Raw genomic sequence first — 14,238 nt, 5'->3', positions numbered from 1 at the left:
CAAACCGCAACTGAGGTACGTGCCCTTAGCGGGAACCGAACCCAGGACTCTCTGGTCCGCAGGCCAACGCTTTTTTTTTTTTGTTCAGATAGAGTGGGAGGGAGAGAGAGGAAGAGAGAGAGAAACATCGATGTGAAAGGGACACATCGAGTGGCTGCCACCCGCACGACCAACCAGGGCCAGGGACAAACTGCAACCGAGGTACATGCCCTTAGCGGGAATCAAACCCGGGTCTCTCCAGACAGCAGGCCGATGCTCTAACCGCTGAGCAAAACCGGCCAGGGCGAGGCCAACGCTTTAACTGCTAAACCAAACTGGCCAGGGTGGGGACATCTAGTTTTTAAGGAGTACTTTCATTTCTAGGAATTTATCTGAAACCTGTGCACAAAGATTTAGTTTTAAGTAGGTTCACAGTAGCAATTTTATAGTGAAAAATTTGAAATAGCTTTAATGTCCAACTCTAGCATACTGGTTAGATGGGTGATAATACAAATAGAATATTATGCAGTCATTCAAGAGGAAGCATGGAAAGATGTTTATTATTAAGTGAAAACAATATACAAAACACTGTCTTGTGTCGCTCAGTTGGCTGAGTGTCATCCAGTGCACCAAAAAGTCTCCAGTTCCATTTCTAGTCAGGTCACATGTCCAGGTTGTGGGTTTGATCCCCGGTTGGTGTGCATGCGGGAGGCAACCTATCAATGTTTCTTTCTCACGTTGGTGTTTCTCTCCCTTTCCCTTCCTCTCATATATATATATATATAGTGTCCCAAAAAATGTATACGGTGTGTCCCAAAAAATGTATACAGGGTGTCTATAGATTTACTGCATTTTGAAAATGAAATGTATTTTAATAAAAACTGGCTTTATAATTATTCAAAGTTGTATATACCATTTGGAGACACCCTATATACAAAACGGTATTTGAATATCAAAATTATATATCCATATGTATTTTTATTTATTTATTTATTTATTTATTTTTTGTTAATCCTCACCAGAGTATATTTTTCCATTGATATTTAGACAGACTAGAAGGGCAGGGGAGGAGAGAGAGAGAAATATTGATGTGAGAGAGACACATAGCTGGTTGCTTCCCACATGAACCCAGCGGGGGGCCAGGGAGCAAACCTGCAACCCAGGTACATGCCCTTGACTGGGAATCAAACCCCAGACCCTTTGGTCTGTAGGCCAACCTTCTAACCACTGAGCCAAACCAACCAGGGTATCCAATGTATGTTTTAAAACCTGGATGTTAATACACCCAAATGTTAACAGTGGATATATCTGAGTGATTTTTATCATTTTTTCTTAGTTTATATTTCCTTTTCTAAATTTTCTACAATGAATGTGCATTTCTTTTGTGAGAAATATAGTAATATATGTATTAATTAACTTTTAATTTACTTTATAATGTTATTAAAATATAATAAATAGAAATAGCAATGAAAGGAAGGGCAATTTTACTAGCTGTCCCTGTCCCTCTTCTTAGCCTTTTCTCTTGACTCCATTCTTGATCATTCCTAATAAACATGGACTCATCATGCTACTATTCCTTTCAGTACACATTTACTAGTATTTATTAATCTCAGACTCCTCTCCTATACAAGGCGATGTAAAGATGAATAATACTCACGTTCTCCAAGTGATATTCATGCACGCCAAATTCTGAGGTGCGCTAAGCAGTTTCTTTACCTCCCTCCATCTGTTTATTCTTTATAAATTCATTGTATCCATTCATTCCTAGTTTGGGGGCGTTTATTTACAAGTGCCTGCGCACTCCTTGCGGCTTTTAGGTTCGCTCAACCGGGAGGTCCCGCCTTCTGATCGACCATTGGCCGGCTCCACCAGCTCGCTTCTAATTGGTGCCCGTGGGCCGGGTCTCGCTGCCCATCAAAGTTAGCGGGAAAGCGGCCGCAAAGCGTCATGGCGGCGGCCGCGGTGAGCCACTCGTTTTCTGGCGGCGGCCCGGCGGCGGTGAGACTGCCGTCGTCACCGCCGCTCAAGGTGCTGGCGGAGCAGCTGCGGCGCAACACGGAAGGCGGGCCGGGCGCGTGGCGGCTGTCTCGGGCGGCGGCGGGCCACGAGCCGCTGGAGCTGACGGCCGTGTGGATGCAGGGCACGGTGGTGGAGGCGGGCGGCGGCGAGGCGCGGCTGCGGGACCCGAGCGGGGCCTTCTCGGTGTGCGGCCTGGAGCGGGTGCCGCGCGGGCGGCCCTGCCTCGCCCCAGGTAATGGCCGGAGTTGAACACGGGGCTGACCCTAGTTTTGTGCAGCCAGAGGGCAGGGCCTGGTCGTCCCTCCTCCGGGCCTTTGCCAGTGCCGGTTCCCCGCCTCGGGACCCTTCCTTCCTGTTCCATCCCCAGGCAAGGGTCGCCCGAGCCAACCTGATGATAAGCATCACCTGCAGCCAGACTTAGACAATGCAGGTTCCTAGGACACCCCTGCACACCCCCTCCCCCGCACACACACACCCTGGTCCTAGTCTCCAGGGAAGGAAACACCCCCCCACCCCACCCCGCCCAGCATTTGTGTGTGTAACAAGCCTCCCTCCCATAGGTGCCACCTCCCATCCCTCTTCAAGTTTTGGAAAAGACTCAACTAAAACATGTTTATCCTTAACGTCATGAAGCCCTCCGGGACCCTAGAAATGGGGAGCCCACTTGCACCTCTCCTTCATTGAACTGCTTATTCTGTAGTTCACTCAAGGTTGCCTCTTTTATTTTTATTTATTTTAATCCTCACCTGAGGATATTTGCCCATTGATTTTTTTTTTTTTTAGATAGAGTGGGAGGGAAGGGGAGAAGGAAAAATATCTATGTGAGAGATGCACAGCAACTGGTTGCCTCCTGCAGGGCCCTGGCTGGGGCTGGGGCTGGAACCTGCAGCCCAGGTACTTGTCCTTGATCGGAAATGGAAAAGTGATTCTTTGGTTCCTGGGCCAATGCTCTAACTGCTGAGCCACATCAGCCAGGGCAAGTTTGCCTCTTTTTTTTTTTAATCTTCACCCGAGGATATTTTTCCTTTTTTTTTTTTTGTTCAGATAGAGTGGGAGGGAGAGAGAGAAACATCTACGTGAAAGGGACACACTGAGTGGCTACCTACCACACGATCCAACCAGGGTCAGGGACAAACTGCAACCAAGGTACGTGCCCTTAACGGGAACCAAACACCAGCCTCTCTGGACCGAAGGTTGACGCTCTAACCACTGAGCCAAACCAGCCAGGGCAAGTTTGCCTCTTTGAAAGGCCCACCCCCAGAAAACTGGTGAAAACTGCCTGGGCTCCACCCTCGTGCTTTGTTTCTGTAGGTCTGGGTGCGGCTGAGATTTGCCTTTCTAACCACCTCTGAGCTGTTGTACTGCTGGCCTTAGGGTCAAGCTTTGAGAATCACTGGGCCGGCCTACCACGGGAGAGGTCAGGACTGCCCCCTTCTCACAGCTGTATCTTCAGCATTAAGTTGAATTCCTGGCTCTGCCCCTCTCCAGCTGAGCTACCTGGAGCACCTACCTTAACCTTTCTGGACCTGTCTTGTCTCTATCAAAGGGGCCTCATTCTTTCTGCCTGTTGTATAGATTCAGTACATAAAGGGCTTTCCCACAGCTCCTGGCTCCTAGTGAGGGTTCAAAACAATTGTGGCCATTGTGCATTCCTATAAAATACTCCTGTTGCTTCCTTGCCCCTGCCCCTTCCGTCGTTCAGCCTCCCTCCCTCGCTGCCCCCTGCTGCAGCAGTAGTCTAGCACAGGTCGGAATTACAGGCTGCCTCCTCTTTTCATACGGTTGAGAAACTAAAAATGGTTTTTACATTTTCAAATGGTTGAAAAAATCAAAAGGAGTATTATTTCATGAGATGTGAAAAACATGAAATTGAAGTGTCAGTGTCTCTGTTGTAAGGTTTTAGTGCGACATTCATTTACGTAATATCTAGGGCTGTTTTTGAAATACAACTACAGACTCTAGTGGTTAGAAAGCCTGAAATGTTTTTACTATCTGGCCCCTTACAGAAAAAGTTTGCTGATCCTTGGCCTAGCATGTAACCCAAGCTGCGTGGTATTTCCTGTGTCTGGTCCCAGCCTTGGCATGAGGTTGGCATCAGGAGGTACCTTAGCATTTGAACTTACAAGCATTAGTGAACCTGCCTGACTTACCAACTGCCTGAATGCCTGCTGGCAAGGGCCATACCATTATCTCTTGTTAATTAATACCAAGTCTTGATTGACAGCCTAGTTACTGCCTTCAGGCAGGGAGCCAGGAAAGTAAACCGGCTGTTAAAACACAAAGTAATATCTAGGCTTGAGCACAGGTTGCCAAGGGATCAGAGGAGCCACAACCAGTCTAGGCCTGTAGGGTCAGGGGAGGCTTACTGGAGGAGGTGACCCTGAAGGATGTATTGGAGTTATCTGTAGGGACCAGCCCTCTCAGGTTGTCTAGGACTGAGGGGGTCCTGGGCTGTGGGACTTTCAGTTTTAAAACCAGAACAGTTCGTCACCCTGTGTCCATCTGAGGCAGGAGATTGTCCAGCTCTGTGGAACAGTATGTGCAAAGGCTTGGAGGTAAGAGAGGGCCCGAGGCAGAATGTGGGGCAGCAGCGAAAGGTGGGAGAGCTGCCATCCTGCTGAACTAGTTGTCTGGAAGGACTTGCCTGTTCAAGGTGGCCTTCAGCTATATTCATCACATCAGTGCTGTACTCCCACTGCTTTCTTCTCTGGAGCAGCCAGCAGTTTGTTTCCATAAATGTCAGGTGCTGCATATGCAGAATTGAGTCAGAACTTGCCCACTCTGCAGGGCTAGAGGGGAGAAACAATGACCTAGACCGCACTGTGATCAGAGGTTCTGGAGGCAGGAGCTGCATTTGAGAAAAGTCACTGAGGCGGTGCGATAGGAATCATTGTGAAGAGGAAGTAGCTGGAAGCCATTGAAGTGGCCTGAGGATGAAGGCCTGACCAAAGGGAGGGGAAGGAGAGACAGTGGGGGAGAAGGAATGGGTAGAATGAACAGGACTAGTAGCCAGGTTGTCTGATCTCAAGGAGGAAAGCATGCATGCCTTTGAGCTCATCCCTCTAGTGTGGATGCCTTCATAGTGATTCTCCCGCTAACCTCTGGTTGGGATCTCCTTCGGCTTGTTCTTTCTTTCCTGGGTCTGTAGTCATTCTTTTTTTGAAGGTTCGATCTCTACCAGCACTTCAGGACCATTCACAGAGGGTATAGCAAATGTATTTTTAGAACTGGCCTCTGCCACTGAGGAACCCCACAATTCTTGCTTAAGTAGAATCTGGAGATGAGTTCAGAGAAACCTAAGTACATCCTTCCAGGAGTTGAAAACCAGAGGGTTAGGTGTCAGCTCGTCTGACTTCCTTCAGTCAGAGCGCCAGGCCTGCGTGCAAACTCAGCCCTACTGTTGGAAGCATTGTGATTAAAGTGCCCTTCAAGGGGCATGCAGTGGGGGCTGGCAGCGAGCCTGCCCTTCCTGCTGTGTTTGGTTTTTTTTTTTTTTACACAATTGAGTTTTGTGTGGTTAAGACCTGCCAAGTTTTGCTTTCAAGGAGAGCCACTTCCCCACAGGAATGGGAAGAGTCGCAGTTAATATGTCTTTAGATCACCCAGATGGCAGCCTGCCCTCTTGTTGATTTGTTTACGTGTACCCAGCCAGTGGTCAGGATAAAGTGGGAGGTGGCAGGGATTGGTCCTGAGCAGCTGGAACAATGAGGCAGCACAGGATGGGGGTGAAGGGGTGCTAAACTTGGCCAGCTCTTTTGGCTTCATGGAGGGAAAATTAACTTTGTTTGGGGCTGTTAGGGAGTATCTTTGCAGAAAGGGGACTGGTCCCATGCACTGAGACCAGTCGCATACTCTGTGGCATTGAGCAAGGAACAAGGACAAGAGAAAAGCTTGGGTTTTCTGCCCCTTCCTGAGAGCAGTCTATAATTCATACTCTGATATGAATCTCTTTCATTCCTTGGGCATGATTGTTTTGTGCAAGATGGAAGCTTGCTAATTTTTTTTTAACACTTGAAAACCAAAAACCAAAGAAGATACATATGTCATGCTCCAGGTTAAATGTTGAACTTAGTGTTAGTATACATATATTGATCACTGACTGCTTTGGCATTTTGATCTCTACTGTGTGTAATTTTTCCTTTAAAGTCTTCAATTTGCCTCTCTGATAAAGTTAAGCTCTCTAAGGACTAGGTCTGTTTTGTTTTTGTTTTTTCTACCAATATGAACATTACCTCAGCCTCTTTTTCTTCTAGGAAAATATGTGATGGTAATGGGAGTGATTCAGGCCTGTAGCCCTGAGCCATGCCTTCAGGCTGTGAAGATGACAGATCTTTCTGATAATCCTGTCCATGAAAGCATGTGGGCACTGGAAGTGGAAGATTTACACAGGAATATTCCTTAGATAACTCTGAAAGTGTCATTAAAAACAACTGAAATTCTGAAAGGACTTAGGTTCTTCTACCATGTGGATTTCACGGACATTGTTCAGTGCGTATTTTCTCAAAAGTTCCTCAGAGAGCTTTGCTTTGGCTCACCAAGGAGTGCAGATGAAGGATTTCTAAACACCGGGACACTCCAGTTAACTCGGCCCTTGCTGCCCCTGTGCTTTGACGACCGTTTGCTGATGAAAAGCAGATGTGTTCGTTCTTGCTCTCTCTCCGCTTTGGTTTATGTGTGTTAATTCTCTCTAAAGAGCACAGAAATCTCATCTTGCATTTTTCAAGTTTTACTAGTGATGATACTTTTTCCGTTACCGCTGTGACCCTATTTTATGGTGCAAACTTGAATCTCATTCATTGCCTGTGGTGATTCAAGTGTGGTTATGGGCAGGAAAGTAGACTTCGTGAAAGAAGAGTGACATCATGACCCCACGTCTTCTCCATCAACAACTTCCATATCCAGTTTACAAGTCAAGCAGTAAAACAGCCTCTCAAAGACACAGCTCTCTTTCAAACACCATTCAACCCTTCAGGTCCATTTCCCTTAGACGTGGGTGATGACGTGCTAAAATGCTCTCAAAATTTCTTGTTGAAACTAGAGCCAGGGTTGATTGAGACAACTTTCGGGCATTAACTCAACTTCTAACTTCTGCCTCTTAACTTTTGGTGAGATACTGCAAGGGAGCGTCCTCCTGGTACAGAGTTATTACATTGTTAGTATGGAATGACTTTTTGTTGTGATTGTATTAAATGTTGGGTTTCTGCTCTCTGCCTCTCACCCAGCCCTCCCTTTCCCTGAGATTGTAAATGTCAAAGGAGTCAGGTTTTGATCCAACATGGCTGTGGAGTGTTGCTGGATTATTGATCTTCTACCACCAATAAATTGTTTTATATGCTGCCTATATGTTTTCTTAAATAGACTATTTTTAAAGCATCATTAGATTTATAGAAAAAAAAGGAGCAAAAAGTACATAGTTCCCGTATATCCCCTTCCTCAGTTTCTCTTATTATTCACATCTTGCATTGGTGAGATACATTTGTTATAATTGATGAGCCAACATTGATACATTATTATTAACTAAAGTCTGTAATTTATATTAGAGGTCACTCTTTGTGATATACAGTTCTATGAGTTTTATACATCTACCATTATGGTATTCCACCACATAGTATCACTGCCCTAAAAATCCTATGTGCTCTGCCTGTTCATCTCTTTCTCCCCCTCACACCTGACAACCACTGATTTTTTTTCTATCTCTAGTTTTGCCTTTTCCAGAATGTCATATAGTTGGAATCACACAGGATGTAATTTATTTTCAGATTGGCTTCTTTCATTTAGTGATATGCATTTAACATTTCTCCATGTCTTTTTGCAACTTGACACCAATTTCTTTTTTTAATGATTTTTAAAATTGATTCTGGAGAAGGGGAGAGAGAGAGAGAAACATACATATGAGAAGAACACATCAATTGGCTGCCACCTGCATGCCCCTTACTGGGGATCGAGACTGCAGCTAGACATGTGCCCTGACCAGGAATTGAACCAACAACCTTTCAATACACAGGACAATGCCCAACCAACTGGGCCACACCAGTCAGGGCCCGATTTCATTTCATTGCTGAATAATACTCCATTGTATGGATGTACCATGCTTTGTTTACCCATTTACCTACTGAAGGGCATTGATTTGATTCCAGTTTTTGCAATTATTAATAGAGCTGCAATGAACATTTGTGTACATGTTTTCAACTTTTTGGTGTAAATGCCTAGGAGCACAACTGGTGATCATATGTAAGCCTGTGTTTAGCCTTGTAAGAAACTGCCAGACTGTCTCAGTTCATTTGGGCTACTATAACAAACACCTGGCTGGTGTGGCTCAGTTGGATGGGTATTGTTGTACACACTGAAAAGTCACTGGTTCAATTCCTGGTCAGGGCACATGTCAGGGTTTTGGGCTTGATCCCCATTAGGGGGCATGTGGGAGGCAGCCAATCGATGTTTCTCTCAAATCAATTAAAAAACTATTGAAATGTATCTTTCACAGTTTAAAGGTGCTGCTTCCTGGTTCACAGATGGCTGTCCTCTCACTGTGTCTTCACATGGCAGAAGAGAGAAGGGAGCTCTTGGGGGTCTCTTACAAGGACACTGATCCCATTCATGAGGGCTTTGCCCTCATGCTCTAAGCACCTCCCAGAAACCCCCACATTTCAACACAGGAATTTTGGGGGAACACATTCATTCTATAACACTGTCTTCCAAGAACTATACCATTTTGCTTTCCCAACAGCAGAGTTTCTGTTCTACATCACCAGCATTTGGTATTTTCATTGTTTTGGATTTACTGTATTTTAAAACTAGCATTTTCTTTTAAAGGTGGGCCAATTGGAAATAATGCATCGTTTTTATTACTAATCTGGCTTTGTTGACCACTTGAAGCTTGTTTTGAGGAGACTTATGTTCAGAGTTTGGGGATTTTCAGGCAATGTTACTGAGCTATATCTGGAGCTTTGCAGCCTGGTAGACTTGAATATGAGCCCTTTAAACTTGTATGACTGTAAGCAAGTTACCTAACCTCTCTGGGCTTTAATTTCCTCATGTATAAGATGCAGATTATATCTAGCTCATAGCACTGATGTGAGGAATAAATGAATATGCATTTAAAAACTTTTTCTTTATTGATTTTAGGGAGAGGAAGGGAGAGGGAGAGAGAGAGACAGAAACATCAATGAGAGAGAACATCGATTGGCCACCTCCTGCATGTCCCCCACTGGGGATTTGGCTCACAACCTGGGCATGTGCCCTGACCGGAAATCAAATTGGCGCCCTCCTGGTGCATGGGTCAACACTCAACCACTGAGCCATACCGGCCAACCTAAAAAACATACTGTTTTTTAGAATAGTTTTAGATCTACAGAAAAATTGCAAAGACAGTACAACGAGTACCCATATACCACATCTAGTTTCCTTTATTATTAACATCTTACATTAGTAGTGCACATTTGTTACAATTAACCAATATTGAAATGTTATTATTAACCAAAGTATATACTTTAAATGTAGATTCCCCCAGTTTTTTGTTGTTGTTTTTTTCCCCTAGTGTCCTTTTTCTGTTCCAGGATCCCATCCAGGACACTCCATTACATTCAGTCCGCGTGTCTCCTTAGGCTGCTGCTGGCTGGGACAGTCCATCAGCTGCTTTCGATTACATTGACATTTAATTCTGATGTAGTCCATGGGACCTCAGTTTTAGGATTCTTAGGTTAAAGCTTTATTCCAAAATTATTAAGGAGTTTCCAGTAAGTAGCCCCTGAGCTGGGTGTGTGGTAAGTGCCTTAAGACCTTACACTGCGGTTCCCCTTATCTGAAACCTGCTTTTCTGCTAGAAAATGGAGCCCAGCTGCTGAGAACCTTCACCATGTTCTACCTAGTTTATCCTCCCCTAACTTCTGGTAAATAATGCCCCATTGAAAATTGCTAATTGGGCTGGTCTTGCTGCCTGGGCAGAGAACGAACTCAGGAGTGTGGGAGGTGGGCAAAGGAGGGTGCCCTGTGTTTTTCCAACAGCCCTGCGGACGGCCAGTGCTCCCAGCGGCTCCGTGCTGGAAGTGTGCCACCTCGGCATGTTAGCTGAGCTCTTGTGGTTTCCCTGAATATTAATAACTCTCACTGTTTCGGCTAGCGTTTCCTTCTTGACATCACCAAATGAAATCGCATCTCGGGTAGGGGTTTCAGTGTTCTGGTGCCAAATCAAAGTTGGTTTATCAGCAAGCACCCTCGCCAGACAAGGGCAGGCTGTGTGCTCGGGACGTGCTGCTTCCCTTTTGAAATTGGCTCTTTTTCTAAGAACTGAAAATAAGCACCCTAAGCCGTGACTTCACTTTTCTTGGAACTGCTTTACATTAGAAGAAGAAAAAAAAAGAAAGAAAACCCTCATTTAGCTGGTTTTGGATCGCTGAGTTCCCTAATTCTGTTGCATATTCTTGTAAAGCTCATGTTTTACCACAAAAATCCTATGCATCAGGTGAAGCAGGAAGGAGAAAGACCACGCAAAATAGTTATGTTTTGTCTCTTGGCCTGTGTGTGTGTGATTTGATGGTCAAGGAGAAGAGGGACCTGAAGACATGCTGTGTGTAGTCATCTTCAAATCTCAGGGTTGTCGGCCATGATGGCGTGGTCCTGAGATCTGTCAGGCTGCCAAATGTCACATGTTGCCTAGGCTGGTGTTGCTAAACCTCAGGCCATCATCTAAACTCCTTGAACAGTTGCCTGTTTGCAAGAATAAGGGGGGAAATGCATTTTCAGCCATAGTGACCTACATTTAGCAGACATCTTGGAGCTTGTGCAAAAGCACATCTTTTAGGGGCCCTACCTGCTTGAGATAAAGGAGAGACTTAGCCACACCTGGACTCCAGTCCTGGTCCTGCACTTGGGCTTGAAGGTCAGTCTGTGAAGTGGAATAATTTGTCCACAGCATGGTACCTGGTAGGTTCATGGAAACCGCATTAGGGCCCCCTTCTCAGTGCACATCTCTGTGGATAGGCACATTCTCTGTCTGCATTGAAGGGGCCTCCAGTGGTGTGATTGTGTCGTATCTCTCTGTCTCCACCCAGCATCAGGCCTTGTGTGACATATGGGCAGTGAGGAAATCTTCAGTGAATGGCTGGTTTTTAGGTAGGAAGACAGAAGAAGTATATAAGCAAAGGAACAATGTTGTTGAATTTATACTTGGCACACAATAGTTTTTAAATGAAAGGAACACTTACGGGTCATGCCTGAGTGTACCTTTTTTTTTTCAATTTTTTTTCTTTATTGATTTTTAGAGAGAGAGGATGGGAGAGATAGAAACATCGATGAGAGAGAACATCAATTGGCCACCTCCTGCATGCCCCACACTGGGGATTGGGCCCACACCTGGTCACATGCCCTGATTGGGAATTGAACCGGCGACCTCTTGGTGCACGGGTCGACGCTCAACCAGTGAGCCACATCGGCTGGGCCTGAGTGTACCTTTTAAATCAAGCACCCTGAGGTAATTTGTAACTGGGCTGAGGGTGCTTACTAGAATATTTTAGAATGTTCTGAACAGATAAGAATGACTTGGTCAAGACAGAAAAGTCTGGAGGAAAAGGAAAGAGATAGCTGAGTCAGAAAACAAAGAATTCTAGTCCTATAAAAATCATTAACCATCTCTGGATAAAGAATGCAAATTCAACCAAGAGTTATGTGCCAGGGACTGCTAGAAGCTCTCCCCTGTGTTACTTTATTTTACTGTGTCATTGCCCCTGTGACTATAAAAACTGCATCCAAGGGAATGGAAGTCCTTTGCCCAAGAACATCTGGCTAGCAGGCTGTAGCAGAGACAGGTCTCAGGCCAGCTGGTGTCCCATGTTGTAGGGGAGGTGGCCAGGGCCTTCAGTCTGAGATTTCTCCTAATGAAGAAACTCCTCAGACCCGCTCTGGGAGCTCATGGTCTTTTTTTCTAATGCGCGCGTGCACGTGTGTGTGTGTGTGTGTGTGTGTGTGTGTGTGTGTGTGTGTTTTAAAAGTCCTCACCCCAGGATATTTTTCCATTGATTTTCAGATGGAGTGGGAAGGAGTGAGGGAGGGAGGGAGGGAGAGAAACATCAATGTGAGAGACACACCGATCGGTTGCCTCCGCACAACCCCAGGGCCAGGGACTGAACTGCAACTGAGGTATGTGCCCTTAACTGGAATCAAACCTGAGACTCTGGTCTGAGGACCATTGCTCAAACCACTGAGCCAAACTGACGAGGGCTCATGGTGGTTGTTTTTTTTTTAAGAATGTTGGGTACTACAGTCAGCCATGTGATATTCTCCAATGAAAGCCGCTCTCTCCAACCCTTTTTTCTAAGAGCTTTGTACTGTAGAGTCTTGCTTCATCAGACTTAGCCTCCTTAGTCCTCCGTGGGAGCTCATGGTCTTTACATTTAGATGCTAGCACCCCCTGCTGGCCTGTGCCGTCCAAAATGGGGTGACAGCCGTGACCACAGAAGGAAGCAAAGGAACAAACGGAGCCATAGCTCACAGCTGTCCACCCAGAGGGGTGTTGGATTTGGCAACTAGATGGTCCTGTTTTGAGCCCCAGCCCTACTGTTTATTAACGGGATGACCTTAGCGGAATCGCTTCCCCTCGCAGAGCCTCATTTCTGTCACCTGTAGCGAAGGGATGACTTGGAGTCAGAGAGGTGCAGCAGCTCATCCACGTGGCTGTTAACTGGAATCCAGGCAGTCTTAGGTGCTCAAAAATTGTCACTTAATTGGTCTTTCTGTCACCAAGCACTTCCTCAGCACCTGCTGGGTTCCAGGCTCTGGGGACACACATGGCAAACAAAAGAAACATGGCTGATCCCTGTGAAACACAGTGTCTTCTTACCCTTCAAATCTCTCTGACCACCCACTCAGCCTCATCTCTCCTGTACTGCCTGATCTCTGCTTTTAAGGACTCACGATTAGATTGAGCTCACAAGGATAATCTCCCCAGCTCAAGGCCCTTAATCTGTCTAATCACATTTACAACGTCCCTTGTGCTGCATAAGTTAACATATTCATAGGTTCCAGGGATTAGGATGTGGCCATCTTTAGGGAGAAGCATTCTACCTACCCAGCCTGCCCTCTGGTCCCTAAAGATGCAGGTTCCATGGCCCCAAAGTTCTCATCCCTTTTACAGTATCTCCTCATCTAAATCATTTATATCTGGTAGGGGGTGGCTCTTGGTATAATCCATCTATGAACCTCTGGAACTCAAGAAATAACTTAATTTGTCACCAAAATACAATAGTGGCAACCCAGTGGGGAGAGAGTCTAGTTCTGTCCCTGATCCAAGAGACCGGAGACATGACATGGGCAAAAAAGATGAAGAGGAAGAAACAATGAGGCTCGAGCACCTGGAAATACCACACTATTAAGTTTCCCTTCCCCCTTGGCAAACCAGAAAAGGAAAGGCGTTTCTCAGACCAGTCTGTTAGCACCTAAATCTGTATCCGTTGAGTTGAGGAAAGAGCGGAGCCAGAGTTTTCATTGTATATTTACAGCCTGTTTTAGAAAGTAGGTCAGACTCAGGTCTTCCACTGCACAACTGTGCTGCCTGTGGGCGCAGAGACTCTCCCAGAGTACTGCTGAGCCCAGCTGGGCCTCCTGCGTGGGCCCCAGAACTGTCAGGTGTGGCTCATTTACAGCCCCACCTGCGGTGCCTTGACTTTGTCTCAATCCTAATCTAAGTGTTTAGAAAGCTCTCCGGGTGAATCTTATAACCAGCCAGGTGTAGCAGCCACTTGCCTACATTTTCCTGGCCCGGAAGCATCTGGCCTGGAGTCAGAGCTGTCTGGCACTGGTTGACTGCCGAGCCCTTTGCTTCCTCTGATGGGGGCCCTGAAGTTCAGAGGAGCTGGGCCTTAGCTAGAGGAAGGACAAATGAAGGACTCAGGGGCCCTTAGGACCAGGACCAAGGGGGCCACTTGTCTCCTGGCTTCTCAAGAGGAGGAGAAACAAAGGATGGAAAAAGCTCATACAAGGGAACTGGACTAGACCACCCACTGGCTGTTCTGGGACATCGTCGGCCCTCCTTGGTGCTTGGGCTGCTGCTAAGGGCAACGCAAGGTAGTGACATCAGGTTTTTGTTTGTTTTTTATTCCTCACCTGGAGACATTTTTCCATTTATCTTCAGCTAGAGTGGGGAGGGAGGGAGAGAGGGAGAGAGAGAAACATAGATGTGAGAGAGACACATCAATTGATTGCCTCCCACACAACCCCGACCAGGGCCCGGGATGAACCGCAACCAAG

At 46.1% G+C, this 14,238-nt stretch overlaps 1 protein-coding gene and 1 non-coding gene across 2 annotated transcripts; one reads left to right on the top strand and one right to left on the bottom strand.

Moving 5' to 3' along the window:
• Positions 1–1,924: 1,924 nt before the first annotated feature.
• On the top strand, positions 1,925–7,331 carry RMI2 (RecQ mediated genome instability 2). The gene is made up of 2 exons (XM_036280124.1): positions 1,925–2,230; positions 6,252–7,331. The coding sequence occupies exons 1-2, from the start codon at positions 1,927–1,929 to the stop codon at positions 6,398–6,400; spliced, it is 453 nt and encodes a 150-aa protein (XP_036136017.1). The 5' UTR covers positions 1,925–1,926; the 3' UTR covers positions 6,401–7,331.
• Positions 7,332–12,238: 4,907 nt separating this feature from the next.
• Positions 12,239–12,365, bottom strand: LOC118643028. Its single transcript, XR_004961921.1, has one exon.
• Between the last annotated feature and the right edge of the window lie 1,873 nt (positions 12,366–14,238).

This window comes from Molossus molossus, unplaced genomic scaffold, assembly GCF_014108415.1.
Source record: "Molossus molossus isolate mMolMol1 unplaced genomic scaffold, mMolMol1.p scaffold_m16_p_3, whole genome shotgun sequence".
NCBI lineage: Eukaryota > Metazoa > Chordata > Mammalia > Chiroptera > Molossidae > Molossus > Molossus molossus.
Note: the sequence above shows the minus strand (reverse complement) of the source record. Positions and strands in the feature narration are given on the sequence as shown.

Coding starts and splice junctions, on each gene's coding strand:
- RMI2 (XM_036280124.1), top strand. CDS start 1,927: ATGGCGGCGGCCGCGGTGAGCCACTCGTTTTCTGGCGGCGGCCCGGCG. Junction 2,231..6,251: donor GCGGCCCTGCCTCGCCCCAG/GTAATGGCCGGA, acceptor TTTTTCTTCTAG/GAAAATATGTGATGGTAATG.